Source organism: Pavona decussata, unplaced genomic scaffold (assembly GCF_977016875.1).
Source record: "Pavona decussata unplaced genomic scaffold, jaPavDecu1.1 SCAFFOLD_78, whole genome shotgun sequence".
Classification (NCBI taxonomy): domain Eukaryota; kingdom Metazoa; phylum Cnidaria; class Anthozoa; order Scleractinia; family Agariciidae; genus Pavona; species Pavona decussata.
The window spans coordinates 2,801,759-2,826,848 of NW_028145496.1; the positions used below are offsets into that span (position 1 = coordinate 2,801,759).

A 25,090-nucleotide genomic window follows, 5' to 3' on the forward strand; every position below is an offset into this window, starting at 1 on the left:
TATTGCACATTGCATGCACAGCATTTGATGTGCTAAAGTGTGCTAAAGAGTGATAAAAATCTGCGAGTCAGCGAGCCATGCGAGCCAAGGTGTGAGCCTTGCGAGCGTGCGAGCCATGCGAGCCATGCGAGTCACGCGAGTCATGCGAGCTACAGTATAAATGTTAAGAATTGTTATTTGTTGTATTTACATTCACATAAGAACAAGAACAAGAGCATCGGAACAAGATGAATAACATCGCAATATTTAATTCTTTCAGTGGGACAACGCAAACCATCATATTTCAGTTTTTTGTTAATTTACACGTCAGGACTGATTGTCAGTGTCATATTGTCGCACTAAATCCAATTTGAAAAGAAGCAGCGTAACAGAAGCATTGGCCGTCAGCTGGTGGGTCGAATGCTATCTCAAACTCAGCCTCTGCCACTCTAGTGCCGAGTTTTGAAGAAAGACTTGTCTAAGGGAAAGGACAACCACATGCAGCAGTCAGCCAACTGACAGAGTTCTGATAACTCTGATTCACTAAAGACCAAACCTGTTAAAATGGCGCGATTTACTCACCATTCTTGACGCCAACACACGGAGATCGAAGTGCTGTTCTTTTCTTTTTTTTTTCTTGAATGAAGTTCCACGTGGATATCAATGAATGACATGTGTCAATAGATACCTATTTGAGTAGCGGTGCAGCCGTATGTTTTTCTCGGATTTTTTCTGAAGTCTTGAACCTTTAGTTAATAAATTTTTGCATATTGTTCTTATTTTTTTGCGCATCTTGGGCGATTTTGAATAGGCAAAATTCTCTCCAAAATTATAACAAAAACGAAAAAAAAACAAAGAAAAAAATTCGTCCAAAATTTTCTCACGCCAATGTAAATAAAACAAATAAAAATTCTTAACATTTGCACTGTGGCTCGCATGACTCGCATGACTCGCGTGACTCGCATGGCTCGCTCGTTGGCTCGCAGATTTCGCAGACCCTGTGCTAAATATGAAAAAAAAAATTACAGCCCTTAAGAGGGTGAAAAGAAAAGCAGTATGCAGCTTTTGTATGAATAATCGAAAACTCATAAATAATTCATGAATCCCATTGACCTATCTAATGGTTGATGAAACATCACGTGCAGTGGTTTTAAGACCCTATAAAATCTCCTCCTTATTAGTATGCGGTGTTTAATGTTTTTCTTGTAGGCTAATTTCCAACATTCTCAAAAGCATCATTGTTATGAATTCTCTTGACACATTCTTTTCCAGGAATGTTTTTAAAACCGTTCAAAAAACTGGCAGCATGTGTTTTATCGGGTCAAAAACCACTCCGCTGTGCCTTGTGGTTTTAAATCCCGGTAAAACACTGCTGCTCGTGTTTTAAACATTACATACCCCCCCCCCCACCCCCAACTGCTAATACATGGTGGGTGTGTCATCTCACCTCTCTGGTTGTAATTCACTACTTGCTTAACACTGTGCTGCAAACAGCTCTGGTTCAAATGTGTAGCATTCTGATTGATCAGGACTTTACATATTGTAGATGATTTTTCTTTTAATTTTCAAGAATTTTAGCAAAATGCATGGAATGTATTTAAACTAAATAGTTTTCTTTCTTAAGCAGCCCTTTGAGAATAAATGTATTAATGTTGTCTTGTAATTAAACACTTTATTTAAAGCATGCATGCGTTATTTCTTACTTTTTAGACATTATTTCCTCATCTTACTTTTAATCTATTTAGTCATTTTTATGCTATACTGTACTATTGATGTGATGTTTATGTAGACTTTTTCAGTATTGTTATGTTGAATAGACTGTAAGCAGTCCCTTTCTGGATAGTCAAGAGGTTGCGCCAAATAGCCGAGCGCGAAAAAAGTGGAACAAACTAGCGAATGGGGGCTTGGGGAGAGGTGGGTAAAAGGGGAAAGGAAAAGAAAGTTACTGCGCTCTTAGCTGTAATGGATGCGTTCAGGGTAAACTTCACCCACAATTCATTAAACCATTAAAAATCCAATAAAAAATGACAGCTAATAAATAATGACTCAGCATTGTTATTCAATGACCAGAACATTAGGAGCAGAGAGGAATCCCAGTTTCTTTTAAAAGCCAAAATCTCTAGAAGTTGTGGTGCATATGAATTTTTCTTCTTGGCCCAGTGTTAAAGAACTTGACGACATGTCAACGCCCAAAGTGTAATTAAGAACGTGGCGCAAGACAACTGGATATATCATATTTAAGCATCCTGCGGTGAATTCTCCCAACAAAGCTTAATATTTCGCTGATGCAAAATTACATTGTACTTGTCTTTTAATAATAAAATTTTTATTGTGGGATCTTCTCAAAGGCATGCAAGTGCTTTTAAACCAAAGTCATTTGACCGCAACTTGTCTTCGATAATACTGCGAAGTGGAACAACAACCGCGATTGAAGCCGTGTTGGCAAAGTTTCTTGCTATTACAAAGCTTTGATATATAATGGATTTCCCGAAACGCGAGTGGGAAGAACAACCATTACATATTTTCCCAAAAAGAGCGTTTCTACTGCTGGCTTGTGTTCCTCTTTGAGAACTAAGCCGCTGAGTTGAGCACTTAAATTTACAAAGACATCGCTGCTACTCTCTTTAACGGCTGAAGCCATTTTCCTAGTCATCTAAAATGTTGCCTGCCTAGATTAGCTCGCTATTTGCAGGCGGTGTTCATTGTAAGTAACTGTTTGAAAAACTTAATAAACTTGACACTTGAACTTGACATCCAAGCGTGTGAAGAAGTCAATTACACATCAAACTTGTCTGACAGCAGCTATGGACCAATTGGAATTTTTCATTCCTGGTGCGATGGGAAATTCAAACGTGTTGGTCACAGTTGAGAGCGCTGTCCCTAATTCCTTCTGGCCTCAGTCCCCCAGTCTCTTCTCGTTTATTTTTTCTCACTCCAGTCTCGCTGGGCTGTGAGCGCACCCTCTCGACTAATCAGAAAGGGACTGCTTTGCAGTCTATATGTTGAATGGCGATGTGCACTTATAGTCCCAGTGCAAAAATGGTCGACATAAATATTCTTTTGTTTGCATAATTTCAAAGTAGCCTTACTAACCCCGTTCTTGAGTTGGTTCAAAAATCAAAAGAATATTACAGTTTTACCAACAATTACCTTGAAGGAGGTGAGTAGGGCTAATATAAATGCGCACAAAAGAATACTTACATGCTAGCCATTTTTGTATGAGGTCTTTATGAACTTTTAAGGCAAGTTGAGGTTTGTGAGTTTAAGGGAAGGGTCAGCCCTTTTCACTTTTCAGTGCATGTGCATCTTTCTCATTAACAACGTTTTATTTCATGGCTTTAAAAATCCCACTCACATGTACTTCATTAATTACAAGGTCTAATTAGTCCTAGCAAAACTAACGAAGGATGACCACAATTCTCAGAGAATGTCAGTGGAAATACCAAAACTATTGATATTGAATAATAAGTGTTGATCCGAAGATTTATTCCACGGTTGACATTACAGGTACAATATTTGCATGACACAAATAATGCAATCACCTGAAAAATCATCAACCATGAAATTTTCTCAAGCAAACTTTTCAGTGCACGTGCATCTTTCTCATTCATACCGTTTTATTTCATGGCCTTAAAAATCCCACTCACATGTACTTCATTAATCACAAGGTCTAATTAGTCCTACATGTAGCAAAACTGATGAGGATGACCACAATTCTCAGAAAATGTCAGTGGAAATACATAAACTATTGATATTGAATAATAAGTGTTGATCCAAAAATTTATTCCACGGTTGACATTACAGGTACAATATTTGCATGAGACAAATAATGCAATCACCTGAAAAATCATCAACCATGAAATTTTCACAAGCATTTATTTGCCAACCAAGTTATCATTCTAAGTACTCACTTCAGAATGGTTCATAAACAGTGAACTATTAAATTAAATGGGCTTGTGTCATGTAGCGGAACGGGCAAAAAAGTATTTTTACTCATATACACATGTGAGTTGAACTGTGAATCCCTCCCTTTAAATCATAGTGAAACAAACAGAGTTTCTAAAGGAAATGATGATAGCAAACTGTGAATGCTAAAAGAATTTCTGAAATGTTAATGTAGAATGTTCAATCTGTTTTTAAAGAGAACCAATTGGATTCAAGTTGAATAATAATATTAACACATTTACACATAATATCTTTGAGCTTAATATAAGGGGGTAGATTGTATTGGTTTAGGATAAGGTACATTTTAAGTTGTACATCATCTTTGTTACAAATAGTTACCTCCTGGAGTGACCATAATATGTGAAACTTGATATGGAAAGTAACACACAACATCTACTGAAAATTAACATCACTAATTCTCCACAAATGATGTTTGGCCTAATTGTGACCAGTTTTGTGTCACTTTGAATTCTTTGTAAATTTGTGTGATGTTTAGTCTGTAAACTGTCATCCTTAGCCCTGATTTGCTTAAAGCTTTAAAGTGCTTATAACGTGAAAAATAAATTAATGTTTATTTGAAAAGCCTTTTAAACAGAACAAGAATGGCATTCTACTTGAAACACACAAAGTGTTATATTGCCTTAAGTCTTCCCACCAGCTCATTGGGAGTAAAGGATGTCTAATTAAGGCAAAAAATGATGGCATCAGTGAAGCATGGAATATATGTAGATCCGAAAGCAAAATTGTTGCCATGGCAACAGCACAATAGTTTTTCACAATAATTTTGTCTTACCTAATGATAATAAACCTGAGGTAGATTACTCGTGCCAAGTGAGCAGCATCACTCCAATATTTCCCGAGATAGTAGACGATTTGTGTCATCATCAGTTTATGAACAAAAACTTGAATATCTCTCGCTATCTCTGGAACGAGAGAAGATAATATTTCAGAAACCAAAACGCCATTATTCGTCACTTTGAAAGACCTTTTAAATGAGTATAATTTATTTTTTACTTCATAGGCACATTAAGTACAGCAAACTTAAGATACCCCTTCAAGGGTTCTTAATTTTGATGTTACTTGTATATTTTTTCGTTGAACCAAATAATGTTACCCAGAAAGCGGATATTTGTTCATTTAATTGCAGTAGCATGTTAAATCCTAAACAGTGAAGTTTTCTGTTAAAGATTTAAATTCGTCATCTACCTTGTACATGTATATCATCCATTTAATAAATCATTCTTCTTACAAGTTTTCTGTTTTGCTTAGGTGATGGCTTTACTCTAAAAAAACATTTGATAGATGAACTTGATTTAAACCTTCTGCCTGAAGAAGCATGGTTTAAGCTTGTATCATGGTATGGAAAGAAATCAGATCAACAGGCTCTACAAAGGAAAGTAGCAGTGTATGGCAAGTATGTGAAAACCCCTAAGGTTGAGGTATACCTGATGGAGTTCAAACTCTCACAGCATTCAGATCCTCAAACCTTGGTCACACGGCAGTTTAGTAAGGCAGCCACTATTGGTGAGTTTTAGCATCCAAGAAAGATATCCAGGCAAAGACTTACTGCTGTATATGTGAGTGCGAGTCCTGGTCAGAAGGATGTAAGCCACTTAGTACTGTTCGAATTACACGCGGTTTGAGTACAGATTTGTTGCGCTATTTCTATTTACACAGTTCGTTATTTGTGCAGTAATAAACGGGGTTTATATTGTAACTCGCCCTTTGAGCTCATCAAAAAAACATCACCCCTCAGCATACAGAGCACATCTTGTAAAAATATACAGCAATATACATGGTGTAACATCGAATACAATGTATACATGTATAAGAGCTAACCTAGATGTAGATCTAAACAACATGCGAAAAGTTTAAGAAAAAAACAACACACAACAAAATAAAAAACTGATCAGTTCAAGGAAAAAGAATAACGATTTGAGGGGGCTGAAATTGTCTACACCTAACTTGTAACTCTCTGGTTTTAAAGTGTTGTTGTTGTACACCACTTGACAGCAGGGACAGTTCATTTGGCTGGAAGAGGACAATGTGGATGGGTAACTAGCTTTTAGGCAAAGCGAACGTTGACGAAAACTGCAGTGATTAGGATAATGTAGTTTCTTTGTAAAAGTCATGATAGGAAAGCAAGTAGCCTTTCTTAAGGAGTCTGGAAACAAGGCGATATAATTGAGCAAAAATATCCTTGTACACCTTTCAGTTGCAATTGGCACCTGGTACTTCAAACACTTATTCTAGCATGGTCAAGTGTAAAAATTTAATAATCGTTCATAAATTACTGATTCTTTGAACATGCAATTTAGGTCATCTTATGTCAGAAATGAGAAAAGTTTTTAGCATATCAGAGGACAGTGAAACACAATTATGGAACCAGTATATGAGTAACTCACGTGAACTTCTTACCAACCTGGAAATGACAGTGCAAGATGCTGGCCTTTATCAAGGACAGGTATAGACACGTGTTAAGGACTGTGCCTACTAATATCGAGGTATTTTTGCGCAATTTATGACTATACGGGAAAAGCAGATCTAAGCAAAGGCTATTGGAATCCAAAAAGAAAATTGGCGGTCACCATGCATTTTTTGTAGAGATAATTAAGCAACAATAATTTTAAAAAGGGTTAAAATACAAAGCAAGGTAAGGCATTTTTTTCCCAAATTGAAGCTTTATTATCTCTGAAAACTGCATGGTTACCCTCAATTTTTCTTTTTGGATACCAAGAACACTTGCTAAGTTCTGCTTACTCCACATAGTTTTAAACCGTGCAAAAATATCCCTGTATGACGCACTACGCGAATTTTCGTTTATTTTGCAAAAATATTTGTCATCAGTTCCATTCTACAAGTGCGCACGGTGTTTTTTTTTTCACCAAAATTTTGTCAAGTCGTACCAAACTTCAATGTCGTCGTCGTCCTGCCTCGGAGCTGGACGAATTTTTGTCAAGCGTGAACACTGTCAGATTTTACAATCTGCTGGTGTTAATGGGAATAAAAATGTGAATCAAGTAAATTTGATCTTGCTCTCAAAGAGTCTATTCAGGTAGAGGCCCGCCAAAATATTTAATTTTTGCGCGGCAATCTAGCCGTGAGGATGAGGAACGGCGAAGACTTTGACGACCATAACCTTGAGATGTTGAATGCGACCCCATACAACTACTATGGCTCGCAGATCTTTGTTCCAGTTGCACCTTCAAGTGCAAGTAATCGTGGTTCGTCTCTATATTCAAACTACCCGAGTACAAGTACCGCTGCTGATCAAAACGAAATCGCGGCATCGTGATTGACACTTTGTGGTTATCAAATATTTTGGTGTTTATAAGTGCGTACGCAGCCTGCGAGCTTGCTCGCAGGCTAGTGCGTACGCGATTACCAAATTCAAAATTTGTCGAGATTTTTGGCCGAACCAAACAAATTTTGTCAACCTAGTGCGTACGGTACCTTAGTGGGCACCACCCATAGGAAACCCGAGTATCTTAAAATGCGTAGAACGGATACGCAGTAACAAAAGCAGGCACCGTCCTTAATAAAGATAAGAAATTGATAATAGTTTCTCACTACAGCTGTACACCTTTTCTGACAATGTCATGGAGCCATTAATATAAAAAAGTAACTTTCTTTCGACTGTAATAGCTTTTCTTTGTTCTTTTGTTTTCTCAAGGTTCTTATTATAGAGGAAATAAACAGGGATGGAAAGTCAAGGTAAAGCTATATTTCTGTCAAATCGTATTCAATTGTATGTGGTCCGTAGGTCGCTCTGTTTTTCCAATTAACTTCTTTCCTATACAGAAAGAGACTTGTTTTCTAATATTGCAAATCTTACAAAGTATAGCAGTGAATTTCGGTACTCGTCAAGCTTTCTTTGTTGTGTGATTGCCTTTTGAGAATGTCCTGTTTTTCCTCAGCGCGTGTTTAATTTTTGTCGGAACTTGCACACTTTGCTCAGGCAGCTTTAATAATCCCTCATCCATAACGTTTGCCTCTATCTGTCGATGTGCATTGTTGTTGGGTTTTGCTAAAAGGCGGCCCGCGATCCAGTCCATATTTTTTGTCTGTCTCACCATGCGCTGTAGTATACCGCTGACCAAAAGTCTGAAAATACTATAAATAAAACACTTAGCTTCTTTTTCCTACTTTTTTGAGTCAGAAAAAGGAAGGGTCGAGCCCGGGTCGTCGGATTCCCAAGCGGAACTTTACCACTAGACTACCGACGACTGACTTCCAAAATTAGCAATTTTGGGGCTAGATATCCTTACAAGCAAGCCATCTGAGCTAACTTGGCTAAATTGGCTAAATTAGTTATCCATTATCTTGAAGTGGGCGTAAAATAAATTGCCCGGGCCGTGAACCGAGGTGAGGTGGGCCGCGGGCCTTGGGGCCGTGAACTGGGAAGTGGGCCGCGGGCCGCCGGGGCGTGGGCTTTGAGGTGGACCGCAGGCCGCGGGCCGCCGGGCCGTGGGCTTTGAGGTGGACCGCAGGCCGCGGGCCGCCTTTTAGCAAAACCCCATTGGGCTTAACCACTTCTCAAAAGTCTTAAGAAAGCTCTTAAAGAAGAAATGCAGTACGTTAAAAAAAAAATGGTTCATGCTTTGCGTTCGTCTGTCGAGATATGGATGTCACGCAAAGAAGTTTGAGAGCACGAAAGCTGTCTGTTGTAAAGTTGAACGACATTAGGCTAATTAACATTACCAAGTGTAGGTTAGTTGCGGTTGCAGACGATTTATCTGTAAGTGTCAAATTTTACCCGTCATCAGATGAGATCAGCTCGAAAAGCTCGTGAAAAATCGGTTGCTACAAAACACACGTACATCAACTTATTCCTAGAAGGATAGTTACGGAAACCTTTCTGTGCGGTACAGTCTCCAAGAGGTTCATTTTTCGAGGTACAGCTAGTGTTTCGTTGAAAAGACAAATAAGTTTAAACCGGGCGCCATTAAAGCCATGAAGGTGGAATGTTATAACAAACTCGCTGTCAAAGCTAGGCACGATTACAAAAATTTGCCCTACTTTGGAACACAATGCGTCAGGTTTCGATCCTACCCCAGGGTACCATTCTGGGTCCTGTCTTGTTTTCTGTAATGTTGAACGGCAATAGGCCAGTTAACATTACCAAGGCTACGTTAGTTGTGTTTGCTGACGATTTATTTGTAAGTGCCATGAAAGGCGGACATATTAAAATGCAGGCCCTGCAGACTGCTGAAGGTGCAAATTGCTGACTGTGCAGACTATGCAGATTAAGTAATTTTTTATCCTTTTTTTCTCGCTCAATATGATATATGCAAAACAAGAAGAAGAAGGGAACGGTTTCCCTCTTTTCGGCAATAAAGTGGGATCAGTCAAAGCGTTTATTTATGTATTTTTCTCTTGATATTATATATTTATTATATAGAACGAAAAATGAAACAAGATAAAATAAACTCAGATTGCACGGTCTGCAGTCTGTACAGTCTACGTTTTAACATGACCATGGCACAGGGAAGGAAGGACTTTGCCTCCCAAGAGGTAGAAAATATGCTCACTTGATCTGGAAGCAATCTGATGACCATCAATCATACCAGAGAGACTTCTACCTCCTTTAAGTACTAGATAAAAATATGAGCGGGAGATCTGTATGGGCGTTTACAATGGCGAGCCATCGTAAAGCCCTTGCAGATCGGACGCGAATATTTTATTGTACTTGTGAATTGAAACAATAAATTGGATGTACTGTGTTTTGCATTTTAATGAATACTAATTAGCTGAGAAGGAGTTTGTATCAAAAATTAATTCTACTGTTTAATAATTCATTGTTTTGTATTCGGGTGTACAGAGATGTATATGTGACTTAAATTCTACCTGTTGATTGGTCATAACTTTGATGAATAATTAATGAATTTTACAACGCTCGATGTCCAGCAGGAATCATGTTTAAAGCTCGTAGGGGTTTACTTTCAGAGTGACCCTGCCAGGTGGAGCTAACAAATTGTAGATCGGTGAGGCATACACATATATTGCGTAGTATAGACTACTTGCACTGTCTCCTCAACAGCCTGGTTGTGCCTCTAAATTTTTTCTCATGGGATCTCAGTATGGGGTGCTGCTAGTTATAACAATATATATTTTTTAAGTTGAAAATTTTCAGAATAGAGAAGTTCGCTTTGGCTTCCTCAAAGAGGTTATGCACCTACATGTAGCACACCTCTTTGAAACCTCAGTCAGGAAATTGTGGAAAACCAGCCAACTAGCTCCACTGATAGCCTTCTAGCAGTTCTCTTGCCGCCTTGTAGAACTGGGTTACTAAGGATAGGAGGCCATACCTGTAGACCCTCGTTGTACAGGACCGAATGTATTAAACGTTGTTTCATTAAAGATGTGCATGCCTTTTTAATTACATTTAGTCTCCATACATGATGTTGCATCTTTTGGAAACGATAGATAGCTGTATTAATTTACGCGCAAATTCCCACTCAGAAACGTGAAGTTTGGAAGCCGTTCAACCGCTCAAAATTTGTCGCGAAGCACAAAACCTCACTTCCACGTGAAGGATTGTGGAAACCGAAAGCTGCCGCGTTGTATTCTGGATCCCATGTAGGGCAAATGTTAGAACTGGTGCCTAACTTTGACCCTGAGTCTGTTACAATGTCCAGCTTCATGGCTTAAATGGCGCCAGGTTTGAACTGAATTGCCTTTATAACGAAAGACTCAGTACTCGAGAAATGAACCTGCTCAGAAAGATTCTGTACAACTATCCTTCTAGGGATGAGTTGAGCTGTAGGGAAGCGTTTACTTGGGTTAAAACTGATTTTAGCGAGCTTTTCGAGCTGACCTCTTTAGATGACGATTGATCTGAATCAGGAGCCATAGTGATTATGGCTCCTGTCTGAATTTGAATTCATTTTTTGTATTACAGTAAGATGACGTTAACCAACTGCTGAGAGAAAACCGGTCAAAAGGTTTTTCGGGAGTTCACAATATCTGTAAAAATATAATCACACCATGAAATCTTGTCAGACATATTATACAAGTCTTTATAGCATTCCATTGCGGACTCTGAAATCTTTAAAAAATACGATACAAATTCTTTCCTCAAAAGAGGTAGTCGTTCTCTACACACAGAATTAAGTGGAAAAATTAAAATTTTTAGAGCAACTTTGCACTTGCGGAGTAATATTTGTGAGTGAAATGGATACTCCTAAATCGGATCTCATCTGGGTGTCTGTTTGGTATTTTGTTGTATATTCCCGATAAATCGCCAACTAGATGCTTTCTCAAGATTATGCATTTTTCTCATGTAGTTATCACAGATCTTTGACATTTTGCTGTATGTATGTACCCTTTTAGAAAACAGCATAAGACTGTGCATGGTGTGGCAAAGGGAGGTGAGCAATCCGCACAAACTGAAGTGAGTATTTGTTTCTCGAAGCTAGCTCTATTTTTAATCAGTTAAAAATGTGCTTTTTGCAAACTGATTGCACAATAAAAATTAGTAAACGTTCAATTGTGATTGTATTTCTGTGTATACTTGTGTTTTTTATCGTGCTGATCTATTCCCAGGTGGTCATGATAGGAAGGATTGCTCGTTTTAGTCTAGCAAGTTGATATTACGTGCTTAAGTTTAGACTATCGCTCTTCAGCATTCAATATAAAAAGCAGACCAACATTGTAGGAAGTTGGGTGCAATCTAAGTTAAGTAGATAACACAACGTAAGAAAAAGTGTCGATACCTGCAAACAGCGGACACAAAACAATACACCAGCTTCCTTCAGAATTTGCCTATGAGAAGATCACGTCGATGTGAACCAGCTTTGTGGTTGACATCTGTAAGAAGTTTCAGTATGAATTAGAAACTCGTCACCCTGTTTTGCCCCAATAGAGCAACTCTGTACAAAAAATGACCTTAGTGTGCATTATTTTTTTACCCGCCAAGCCACACCACAGGGTCAATATTAATAATAACTAATAATTGTTCTGTCTTTTTTTCTTTGATTATTTTACTTATTTATTGTACTTGTGTTTCTACGTCTACTAGGGTAAAACGTGTGGAAAGGGCAAGCAGCCAGGAAAAAACCGTAAAACAACAAACGTTGCACCAAAGAAAACACTGAGGCAGAATCTAGAGCCAGTTCATAAAGATGAATCGTTGGCGAAGTCAGCGAGTAATGATCATGGTAGGACTATAGGTGTTAATTCTTTTGACTGTGTTAATAAGAGTTTTTTTTAGCTTTCTTTTCAAAACTGGTTCAGATTTGGTACCTGGCACTGCCGAATTTAAAATCCTTTGCACAGTTACGTTGTGAAACAAACTAATACAAGTAGTGGGTTAAGGCGTCTAGGAAGGATGCAACCTGTTGCTGGTTAGAAAAAAATGTCGATGAAAAAATAAAGGAAATAACGAAAATAGAAAAGAACGCATCGCCCAATTTCCATATTTTGCGAGGATCGAGAGCAAAATATACACGTATTCAGTTGGACCAAAAAAGCTGGCAAGAATATCTCCTATTCTTTTCATGAAAAATTATGAATAGAACTAGTCTTGTCTTGCAGTCAGTGATTGTGGCCCTCAATAATTGGGGAAGCTGTTATTTACATCTTCGGTGTTTTGAAGAAATTTTGATGAAGCAAGTAACGTGTCGATTCGAGAAAGTCACAATGAAGCAAGGGAACAAGCAAACGAACAACGAAACCCAAAACGAGAGATGGCGAATTTCGTCAAAAATTAATTAAGCGATTTGAACTGAAAATATGCAATGGTAAGCGAAATAAATCGCAATGATGTCAACAACTCAACGTTAAGTTCGCTTCTGGAGCTATCTAGCAGAGGCGGTCTCTCTAGATCCCACTGACCTTGAGTGTAAATAATATAACGAAGGTTTGGCGTTCATTGCCCTTCTTCATGATCATTAGACGGAAAAACTTCAACTCGAAGGAATAAATCCCAAGCTCTTTTACGTTATCTTTTGCACGTCTTGCACCATTAAAACTTTCCGTGTGTCTTCTAAAATTATTGAAGTGCTCAAGATCGTCTTTGAAGAGAATTCTTCTTAATAATAACATTATGACAAAAAACTTTATGTAGTGTTTGAACCTAAGTTCTAAACCACTTTAAAATGACAAAAAAAGTTGATGCCTAACATTTTGTTTAATTGTTGTTAGTTTGCTCATGAATTAAACTTGTATGTTCTCTTAATAACATGTATTTAAAAAATCAACTTTTTATCGTTTTGTCTGCTTTGTACGCTAAGAAACAGTTGAATTGTTCAGTTTGCTTTGCTTACGGGTGAGTGTTTTCTTCTCTCTTTAAAGTGCCTATGAAGCGAAAATTGTTTTTGTGTAGTTATAAAATTTGCACTTTAGCATATACAATTCCGAAGTTTTAGAGTAATGGGGTAAAACTTGTAGATTTTACAAACGCTCAAAGTTGGGCTATTTTGCTTTCAAAAATGGTCAGAGGACTGGGTCGAGTTTTATGCTGAATTCCAAGTTGTGACGTCACGTTGGTGCCACAAATTTGTTTACTTTCATTCCGTTCTTGCCGCCGAAAAGGATTGTAGAAAGAGAAAAACATGTCTAGCGATTCTGTGAACGATTGATTCTGGCAACTCTCTTTGTTACGGACGCCAGCAACGCAATATCGCCCTCGCTGTCGCTTACCTTTCTTCTATCCCGCCATGATGAATTGCAATTCTTGGCACCAATGTGACGTCAGCGGTTATTGTCACCCGGCATTTTGGCCGCGCGATTCGAATACCATTTTTGAAGGCAAAATAGCCCAACTTTGAGCGCTCACAAAATCGGCAATTTTTACCCCAGCAATCTCAAACTTTGAAATCACGTATTTGAAAGGGTAAATTTTTTAACTACCTAAAAACAATTTTCGCTTTATCGGCACTTTAAAGGTAAACAAATTTTGATAACTTGAGTGTAGGCCAAAGTAGAGCATTTTTGGGCCGGGAAATTTGGATCGACACTTGCACCCTTTTTCCAGCGGGCCCCTCAACTGTACAGGACAGTACACCCGATGAATCATGTTAGTGAAAATCTGTCTGCAAGGAGTTAGTCAACTCAACTTAAATTGTCTGTGGAGAAGAACTAAAGTTTTATAAGAAGTTTACTTAAATTTTCGGAAGATGGAAAAATAATTTCTAAAAATGTTTTCAGAGAGAAAAACGTCATATTAAGTATGAAATAAGGGCAGCTAGCAAGTCGGCAACTTAGGTGATAACAATCTTTCTTCTTCAGCTAAATATTTCGAAAAGTACAACTAGTGCCTTAGCTACGTAACACAAGAAGCTCATTTGAAACTCTTGAAACGACCAGGAACGCGAAAAATGTTGTTCAAAGTATTAAGGAAGAATTTGCTCCTTTGCCTAAAAGATTACTTAAAAGAAAACAAAAACTCAAGTCGTCACCGCGTAGATGCACTAAAATGTAGAGAGACGTCTGTACAACTTTATCACTCATTTGTCAATAAAGTACCAAAAAGAAAAAGTGCAAAAGGAAGGCGTCGGAGCAGCCCACGAAAATATTTAAGAAAGATACTTCAAATGTCGTTTTCTGTCTTACAAGATCGTTTTCCGGCCTTTCAAGGTTTCATACTGGCTAGCACCAGTCTCCAGCACTTAGAGTTTGATGGGTCAGTTATTAAAAGACAGTTTAAACAATGTCTAACAAAACCACGTTCTAAGCCATTTTCAATTTTGCCAACAGTCATATCTAAACATTGTTTGCTGCTGACAGTAACAAGAAGGCTTGCATCCCAGACTAGAAAACTGTTTATCTACTTAAAATAAACCACTTATAAACAGATTTGGAGGCCCACTGATTGTCTTAAGCCGCGGCCTAAGTTAGACTCTGTTTAAATAACTGGCCCTTAGAGTTTGATGGGTCAGTTGATAAAACAACAATATGATATCAAACAAATGCCAAATCATTGGTGATAATTTTCTTGACATAATAGATCATCATAGCAACAGTATAACCTGTTAAAAAGAAGCGATGTAACTATCAAATTAACGTTAAAAGCGAACGACGTTTCGACCGTTCAACGGTCATTTTCAAGTTCAGTGTTAAAGATAACTTAGCATGTCCATATATACAACTGCGCTAAAATATTTACACATAAAAAATAAGAAATAGGGGCTTTGGTTTGAGCTCACGGATAGGCAGTCGAGCTTGTGCTCATTAACCAACAATAATAATAATGCGCTGTTTATGTGAGTTTGTGATTAGAGTTTGTATAATAAGGTGGATTCTTCACGCATTTTGATTGGTTCTTACTTATGATTTTTTGATAGAATCACATTGCTTATGCGCTGTTTATTCCTTTTTTATACAATGAACAGTGTAAAACTCGCGTTTTGATTGGTGTAGCGGAGTTTATGATGTACTGGAGGAAAGACGCATTGATGACGTCACCATTAATAACTTTTGCTTCTTTATTATGTTAAATAAATAGATTCCATGTTGCTGTGCGTCTGTTCAGTAATATATCACAGATGATGTCAAAATGTGGCAGAACATCAGTGACACTCGGCTGCGCCGCACTTTTTTGTTCTTACCACATTTTGACGTCATCTGTGATCTATTGCTGAACAGACGCACCGCGACATGGAATCTATTTAACAAGTAAAATCCGAAAGAATTTCACTAACAATATTTTCAAAACTAGTAAACTTTATTCCAGAAGGAATTTCTGTCCCCAAAATATTAAAGCATGTCATTCGCTTCACTGTCAGTTTGTGATCAATTACTCGCCATTACCGGATTTCTATCAACGACATATTTGGACAAGTATTTCTTTCCTTTTCACATCACAACAACCTAGGTTTTATAACCTGTTGGGGTTACTTGCAACGGTCTTTGTCCAATTTTTCATCGGACAGTTTTGCGTTCCTGCGAAAATTTGCCTATGTTTGTCCGCTACTCGCTAAAACAGTTTGCAAAACTTTGTTGACCACTCACTCTGGCTGGACTCTAGACTCTGATCACGTGCCTCGGTCACGCCACTCGATGTCGTCATTCGTGCGTCTATACTCTAATCAAATACTCCGCTATACCGTGAGTTTTACACTGTTCATTGTATAATTGTTAAATAGACGTCATTGAGTGGTGTGACCGGTGCAAGTGATCAGAGTCTAGAGTCCAAAGAAGGAACTTGCAGATTGATTTCTTTTTTATTTCTTTATTTATTTATTTATTTATTTATTTATCTATTTAGCTTCGCCTAACTAGAGTTACCACTGAGTTTGACCTGCTCCTTCCTCCCATCGATCAAAAGGGCACTGCTCTTATTGTTCGGTTATCGTTCGTTGGAACAAGCCGTAGCGAGGTGAAAGCACTTGGTCGCGGCCGTAAATTATTTCAGTTTTTCAACGAAACAAATCTGATCAAGTTTTTAGCTTTTGACACAAATAATATTTTGCTGTTTCTTGTAAGAAACGAAAGTTCACCTTTAGGAATTTCCTTCATAGCTGTAGCACTTGATTTTCAAGTATTTTTGGCGCAAACAATCCGACTTAAAAAGTCAAAAAACCTAAAAGAAGTCGTTGTTGCTGCAGCACAAAACGAAGAAACCAACTAAATGTAAAAATAGCGTGATCAGCCAATCAAGAGCAAGTATTTTTGCCCCTCGACCAATCAGGAGTGAGTAATTTTGCCCTTGGTGAAAGGAAAATTAAGAAAAAATGCCCTCTGTTTCGACCAATCGGCATTCAGTAATTTAACCCTCTAGGTTATAACATATACTAAGTGTGATCGGTGGAATGCAGATTATTTCGGATGTACGAGCCGACACTTGTACCAGCGTACTAAGAAACAGAAACTGAAAGATCGGCTATTGGCAATCACCTGAGAGATAACAGAAAACATTGCACGGAACTTCAAAATCCTGCTTAATATTTGAGATACTCTTCATCCGTGAGCTTAGTTGGTGGTGAGGTGAGGTCACGTCCTTGAACTTCGGTTATAAGTTCGCCAACTTTTGTTTGACAATAAAACGTCCAAATTTTCATGAGTTGTTGATTTTAAACGTTAACTGTAGCTTTTATAAGCCAATTCAAATTATTACAAGACGATGGTAATATTTTTTAAACTTTAAAACCGGGCAATGGATGAACCCCGGCGTAACCTGTGGTAAGGAAAGAAACACCTTACTTAATTGCGATAAAAATCTCACGAGTACCTTTTTTTAATTGTTCAGAAACCTTACCAAGGCCTGCTGGGGAAAGACAACAAGCGCAATATTCCTTACAAGAACAATTAAGAGAAAAAGGAGAACGTGAAGTTAACTTGATTCGGCAGCTAAGACAGACAGAACAACAAAGAGATAACATACAAAGAGAATTGGAAAATTGCCGAGAACTGTTACGAGAAAGAGACAAGAGAGTAACCAATTTACTTCAACAGCTGAGAGAAAAGGAACAACAACAAGGAAACTCACAAAGACAAGTGACAGAGATGGAAGAGCAGCTGGCAAATTGCCAAGGACAGTTGCAAGAGAAAGACTTGAGAGAGGCCAGCTTACTTGAGCAGCTGAGAGAAAAAGAACAACAACAAGAAAACTCACAAAGACAAGTGACAGAGATGGAACAGGAGTTGATAAATTGTGAACGTCAAATCCGAGAAAAAGAACAGGAGGTGAACGAACTAGAGCTGAGTCTTGCAGCAGCTCGGCAAACATTGAACCAACAGCGTCAACAAGAAACATGTGACTGGGTAATTTCCCGCCATGAAATTCAAGTGACAGACAAGTGCCTTGGAAGGGGAGGTTGGGGAAGCGTTAACGAGGGAACATACTGCGGCTGTAGTATAGCGGTGAAACAGATTCATGAGTTAATTTTATCTCGTCATAACAGACGTTTGTTTGAGAGAGAAATGAACATTGCTTCAAGATGCCGCCATCCTTGCTTGTTGCAATTCATTGGAGCAACAAATGACGAAGGAAGCCCTTTGTTTGTCACCGAGCTCATGGAAAGAAGTTTACGAGCGTTGTTAGAGCAGCGTGAACTCTCTGCAACAGAAATCACTGTCATTTCTCTGGATGTAGCCCGAGCCCTTAACTATCTTCATCAGAAGAAGCCCTCTCCTATTATTCACCGGGATGTCAGTAGTGCTAACGTGTTGCTATGGCGACAGGGTGACCAGTGGAGAGCTAAAGTTTCAGATTATGGCACTGCTAATTTCATTCAGCAGACCATGACAGTGGCTCCCGGAGCTCCGATTTACAGCGCGCCTGAAGCACGTTCTTCAAGTCAGACAGCCATGGTCAGTACAATTTATTGAGTTAAAAATCCACTGAAAATGCCTTTATACCGGCACATTAGTTACATGTAATAGGCCTTTTTTTCCAGTTGCTTTGAAACTCATTACGAAAGCGAGGCTTCGTACGTAATTTTTATTATGAAAATCAGTTTTTATTCATATGCAAGCAAAACTAATTTTCACATCAAAAGCTTTGCACTTAGGTTCGCTTTCGTAATGAGGTTCAAAACTCTTCTTCAAAATGGCGGCCGAAAATTCACATAAGATAAAAAATTAAAAACGCATACCAGCACTAGAATAAACACTTTTACTTTAGTAACCCTTCAAGACGTTTGTATGACTGGGGGTATGACGTATACCCCCAGTCATACAAATGTCTGTAAATTTGCCAAATTTCATCTTACATTTATTTTTTAAGCTGATGTAACACCTAATATGCTGAAACTTTGCAGGGTTACTAAAGTAAAGGTGCCCTAGCCTTTTCAGTGCCGGTATCAGTTTTGCATTCAGTTTAATTTTAACTCATTCAAATCTGTTGCCGCCATTTTGGAGAAGGGTCTATTCCGAAATGGGCTATTCCATCAGCGTCAATCCCCCCGGGTATTAGTGGGGGCATTTTCCTCATTTTCCTTCCTGAGGCCCTGGGTATTAGTCTTCCCCACGGCATTTGACAGCCTCGTGATTTTTACCGCACAACGCTTTTATTTCCTTTCAATGACAAGTAGCACTAGTATGCGGTAAAAGGTTCATAATTTTATTTAAAAATTGACGACAGATACATTAATAGTTCAATACTTATAATAAGGTTATTCTTTGTTTTTATAGGTTGATGTTTACAGCTTCGGTGTCCTTCTCTGCGAAATGTGCATCGGGGAAATGCCAGACCCTGAAAGGCGTGAAGAGCAACTCTTAATGGTGACGAACCGTGTGATTAGAGGCCTGGTACGGAGGTGCCTGAAGACAGAACCTGCACAGAGACCAAATATGGAAGAGATTGTTCAAGAACTGGAGCAATTTACTGAAACATAATTAAATATGAAATGGCATGTAAGTCTCTTTAATCTCTGTTTCCAATTATTTGTGAATAGTTAATAGAAAAAAATATTTCATAGTTTTTAGTAGTTTGTATTTCTTACTCATGTAAAAACAGTAGCTTTTAGGTAGCAATTTTTATAGGCTATGGATATTTGTAGTATTTTTAACTATTTTCCAATAGGTTCTTGTAAGTCACAGAATGTTTATCTGATACAGATTTAGGACATTTAAAAGCAATTGTAGTCAAAGTGTTTAAAAATAATGTGGTAGACTAAAGCTGACAAAATGGAGGTGGAATAGCTTCTTGGGTAGCTTTTAGTAGTTAATGTAGCTCGTGTAAATAGTTTTAAGGAGAAGTCAGGATCCCTGATTATGGCTCCTGGAGAAATATGTTTTGTAAATAGTTGTTAGCAGTTTAATTTACGTTAGGTACTGATTGTTTTTATCAATGACCGTATTTCTATTTTGTAGTATTTTTCATTGTTCTGCAGTGGTTTTAGATTTAGGACATTTCAAAACAAGTTGTAGTCGTACCCAAACCAATAAAAAGATGAGATAGCGTACAATTGACTAAACTGAGTTAGAATAGTATGTAAACAGATTTTAGTAATTTATGTAGTTCGTATGGGTAGTTTTTTCTAGGAATATTCTGAAAGTTTAGGTTGCGAGTTTTATAATCAGTGAACCTACCGTATTTCTATCTTCTATTTTATTTCTTTTCGATTTTACTTTCTCTTCTCTGTTTGTTAGGGCCTAGACGAAAATTACATAGGTTTTTCTTGACACCTTGTTTTTGAAACTACATTGTTTACTTGCCTCCTTGCCTTCTTGCTAGCAAGCTTGCTTCCTAGTTAGCTGGCTAGCCAGCCGCCTAACTTACTTAGTTTAAACTTTTCTTTTCTTTCCTACTTTGTTTATCACTTACGTACTTACTTTCTGTTACCGTGAATTTGATTCCTCAGTGGCCTTTTTCAAAGTTATTGTGTGTCTGATATAAGAGGTAGGACATTTCAAAACAAGTTGTATTCAATGAAACTTTCTGAGCTAGACTAAATTAATTTACCTAGTAGAATCAGCAACAACAAGAAATGAGAAGAACAGAAAGATAGCGTTAGATTCAGACCGCAAACTAAGCGTGCGGAGGCGCGAGCTGAACCAACCGATTGTGAAGCGCCTTCAGTCTCACCAGGAATTCCCAGACCGCAGAAGTAAAGCTAAGGACATTGTCAACGGTTCCTTCAATGTGACAAATACTTATGGGATAACAACTGGCTCTTCACAAAGGACAATGAACATATTCTCAGCAAAGAAATGAACTGGGTACAGATGCAAGACTTTTTTAAATTTTTATTTGGCTATCCAACATTCTAAAGAGCTTGTTTTCTGTTTACTCCAGCGATTTAACGTTTTGAGCACTAACAGTATTCTACCTTATTATTTCTGATCGGCTGATCATTACTTAGTAAATACTCTTGAACACCTTTTTTCTATCCACTGGTGTGCATGTAGCTGCGTCACACTAAATGTTTGTTTTAGGTGGGCAACGAGTTTAATATTGGCATGATCAATGTTTTTTAAAAAAAAGCTGTCATTTTTAGGTAAGATTTGTGGCACCCGGTGCCATTTGCTGTTGTTTTTGAAGAGTTCGAACTCTTGATTGTGATCACTAAACAACAATATACTCTTTATCTGAGAAACTTGTTTCTGAAAGTCAGCGATTGTGAGAAAAAAATACGAACTCAGGAACGGTAAAATAGACTTAGTACTTGGAAAGCCTAAAATAAATTTTCTTAAAGGCAGTTTTCGGTCTAGTGGTGCTATGCTCTGAAGCAATTTGAAAAAAGAGGCTAAACGTGCCAAATCGCTCGGTGAATTCCGCGGGAGACAGCCTACCTATCATTAGCAAAGCTACGCTATTCTCAAAACTAGCCTTTGTGATGTGATGTAATGTAATGTAATTGTATTGGAGTAGTCTATCCTTTTGTGGCGTAATCTAGTGTGCTGTAATTTAAATGTGTAATATGTCAGTTTGTACCTATGTGGCTTGTTTATTTGGAAACGCCACATGTAAACCAGCTTTTAGTTGTTTTTGGCCAGCGTTTTAAAATAAAGTTGAATGTATGTAATAACGTGAAAAGGAAAATGTCATTTTAGCACCACAGTAGCTGTGGTCACACTTGGCCATTTTCCTGCAGCACAGCATCGGCTTTTGCTATGGTAAGATGAAATTTGTGAGGTTTACTTGATATCGATGGTTGCGTAAAAAAATCCCAAAAATGAAGTGCCATGACAATTACAGATGTGTTAACTTTTTCTTACTTTTTTGTTCTGTTTCCATAACTTAAATAACCATCTAGGATTGCTTGGCATAATTGATGTCCACACGTTTTATTATGAACAGGTAAATAATTTGTATCATTTTCTGTGTCATTGCAAACATATTTTCATCAATACTGTATTCAACACCCAGATATTTCTGGCAGAAAGGAAGATAGGGTTGAATGTTTATTAAATATATTTATTTTGTTATAGGTAAGATTAGATAGCTGCTTTATATTAGAATTTCAGGGGAACAAATCAAAGCTATTTACACAATTACGATAGATAGTTTAACTATTATTCTACATATTCTATTTTTATACAGTGCGTATTATAGTGTGTTTTTATATATACAATTTATTTTTGCTTATCTGTTTGATAAGGGTTTCTTGTTTTCTAAGAAAACAAAAGTTGCTGAGGATCTCCGGTCCAAGATCTTCAGAAACTTTTCACAGTCATTTTAAAATGTGAATTATCTTTTTAAATTGTAAATGTATAGCAATTCCAATATCTAGAAAAATCACTGAGAGGAAAAAGAAACGGCTGGATATAGCAGGGACACACAACAAGAAAATACGTTTACAGCATTCTGGTGGGAAATCTTCGTTAGCAGACGTAGTTCGATCCGCAGTGTTCTTTCTTTGAAACTCGTTTCAAAAAGGAAACTTGACAGTCCTGTTTTGATACCCTCTCATTGTCTAAAAATACCAAATCTCCACCGAATACATAAGAACTTATATTTCTCCGAATACATAAGAATTCATATTCCTCTGAATGCCTAAGAATTCATTTCCTCATGTTATGGACTGTTTCAGTTGTTTTCTGATCCTAATAGAAAATATATTTCACCAAGAGTCGTTGTGTGTCCTTGATGCAGGGGCGTAGCTTTGTTATTGGTCCAATTGGCTATAATCACTGTATCGGGCCTCTCGTTGAGCTTGGGAGTAGTAGGAGAGGTGGTCGAAAATAAACAGTACGTAATTTAGAGCTTTGACTGTAAAAAGTGATGGACAATTGGTCGCTCGGTAGCTTTTTAAGTACGGTGCACGAGCCTCCTAATACAAAGGTAATCTTGCGGGATTTGTGGTTGTGCGGGAAAAGAGGATCTTAGCAAGGGCTATTGAAATCCAAATCAAATTTAAAAAAATGCCTCCAATTTTCTTTTTGGACTCCAACAGCCCGGCTGCTAAGATCTTATTTTCCAGCGTTATCATAAACCGCGCAAAAATATCTCTGAATTAGGAGGCACAGTTCTCAGACCATCCCGAGATGCGCACAACGTATGCGCAGTACAAAAGGTGGACTTCTCTTCACTCAATCTCATACCCAGAGTCCTCGGGCATTTTGGTCAGCGGGTGGGCTCTGGGAGAGACTCCGGGGTACTGGAATTTTTTTACCGCAGGATTTCTGCGGTAAAACAATGCAAGCCGTTACGGGGCAGCCAATCAAAAAAAAAATTTTTTTTTTCTAATTATCCAATCTCGTACCCAGAGTCGTCAGGCTAACACCTGGGCATTTTTAAAGAATGGCAAATTCCCCGTTGCGAGACACATAAGCTGCTTAAATGCCTAGTTTGCTTTGAACGGTTTGCTAGTAGATAGCTTGACATGAAATATTTTGTTGTAAAGTAATTTGCCCTGAATATTTGGTAATATTAAACTCATACTGCTATAAAACTAATTAAAGTCAAATATAAAGTCAGCATACTTGCTGGGATTGCAGCGGACGGGCCCTCCCCCCCCCCCCCCCCCAACTGGGAGCAAGAAACCCCAGTATTCGCATGCAAAGTTTTCTGTGGAGCCGATCATGACAGATTCAAAAGATTCAAGTTCCATCTTGAAGATAACCTCATTTTAATTCGCAAACCTAAGTTTTTTAAGTTCACTCCAGGTTGAGTTTCATGTTCATTTTTGAATGCGGAATGCATATTTTAATATTCGTATTCATCGCGTTGATTGTTGTCGATCTCGATAGGTGATATGATGTAGTTCAAGTTGTTGACGCTTCACAATGTAAGAAATGAAGAAACGTTTTACCTTGAGAAAACACTCACCTTTAAAAACATCCACGAGTTTCTCTAGTCCTTGACGGAGTAGCCAATCTGCAACGTAGTTCACGTCTTGGTCTGCAAATGCCTCCATCACGTCCATATGCATCACGCACGGTTTAGAAACCACGTGTATCAAATGTCAGGGGGTCCCCCCGGGGCCGTGATAAAATTGCGAATGCCCCACCTCCGGGACTGACCTCGTGAGCAAATGCCTCGCGGTTGCCCGGGAGGAGGGGAGGGTGGGCACTGCTGATCCATTCCCCTTTTCAATTTTTTCTTGCAACTTGTCTCGCAAATTTTGTTGCGACACAAGTTGCACGAATCGCTGCCTGGTGTAACATGCCCTGAAATGAACATGTCTCGCAATTTTTTTGTTGCCGCAATCGTTGCGAGAAGAACAAGTGGGTTCTACTTCCTGCAACGGTTACTGCGACAAAAATGTTGCGAGACATGTTCATTTCAGGGTGTTACACTAGGCAACGATTCGCGCAACTTGTGTCGCAACGGCGCAAGGAAATTGCGAGACAAGTTAGGGGATGGGAGAAATTGCTACCCTCTATTGAGTATAAAATTATGGAAAAAAAACCTCTCGAGGCGAGGGGAAAACAATTTTTTTTGTTCACGCGTCTGACACTCAGTTTAGTCTTTTCCATCATCGAACGGCGACATAATACGTACTAAAATTACGGTGTTTCAAGCCGAGGGCTGCTTTGAAATTGCATCTCAAAATAAGCAGTGACCTGAAGGGAAATATTTTTCGGCGTGGAGTGTGTATCGGTGCATCTTGGCGGGGAACGCAGTATTAAGCAAAATATGCGAAAAAATTCCTTCTAACATAATGTGATTTTTGAAGCGACTCGTGCGTTCCATTATTGTGGTCGTGGAAGCGAGATGTCCCGCTTCCACTGCTTATGGCGATAGAAGCGAAACATCTAGCTTCTATGACCACAATAAATAAACATTTTTCCGGTGAAAGAAGCGAGTTGTTTCGCTTCCTACAACCAATGGGCGACAAGAAGCGAAACGTCTCGCATCCACACTCGCAATAAATAAACAGTTTTGTCAGGTGAAAGAAGCGAGTTGTTTCGCTTCCAACAACCAATGGGCGACAAGAAGCGAAACGTCTCGCATCCACACTCACAATAAATAAACAGTTTTGCCAGGTGAAAGAAGCGAGTTGTTTCGCTTCCTACAACCAATGGGCGACAAGAAGCGAAACGTCTCGCATCCACACTCGCAATAAATAAACAGTTTTGTCAGGTGAAAGAAGCGAGTTGTTTCGCTTCCAACAACCAATGGGCGACAAGATAAATAAACTCGCAATAAATAAACAGTTTTGTCAGGTGATAAAAATTCGCGCATTAGTTTTGCAGTGGTTGGGTGAAGCCTGGGCACTAGATGCTAAGGTACTCTTCCAGTCGAGATTGCACGTGGTTTCATCCTATTCCGTTCGTGGAGATATATGCCGACTTAATGCGCCCTATTTGTACCACGACTGTAATGAGCAAAGCC

General features: G+C 38.4%; 2 protein-coding genes and 1 pseudogene across 3 annotated transcripts in view; all 3 read left to right on the forward strand.

Annotated features, from left to right (window-relative positions):
* The window catches only part of LOC146476342 (putative serine/threonine-protein kinase drkB), a 214,446-nt gene that overhangs the window by 82,984 nt on the left and 106,372 nt on the right, over nucleotides 1-25,090 (forward strand). The window lies entirely within an intron of this gene.
* The window catches only part of LOC146476348 (uncharacterized), an 83,484-nt pseudogene that overhangs the window by 4,657 nt on the left and 53,737 nt on the right, over nucleotides 1-25,090 (forward strand). The window contains exon 3 of the transcript XR_014865689.1: nucleotides 5,194-5,448. The product of XR_014865689.1 is annotated as an uncharacterized LOC146476348 (transcript). The remainder of the gene's footprint in view (nucleotides 1-5,193; nucleotides 5,449-25,090) is intronic.
* Nucleotides 12,254-20,340, forward strand: LOC146476349 (uncharacterized). The gene is made up of 3 exons (XM_085114681.1): nucleotides 12,254-12,269; nucleotides 17,114-18,177; nucleotides 19,000-20,340. Exons 1-3 carry the CDS (start codon nucleotides 12,254-12,256, stop codon nucleotides 19,201-19,203), a joined length of 1,284 nt encoding a protein of 427 aa, XP_084970807.1. The 3' UTR covers nucleotides 19,204-20,340.

Coding starts and splice junctions, on each gene's coding strand:
- LOC146476349 (XM_085114681.1), top strand. Junction 18,178..18,999: donor CTTCAAGTCAGACAGCCATG/GTCAGTACAATT, acceptor TTGTTTTTATAG/GTTGATGTTTACAGCTTCGG.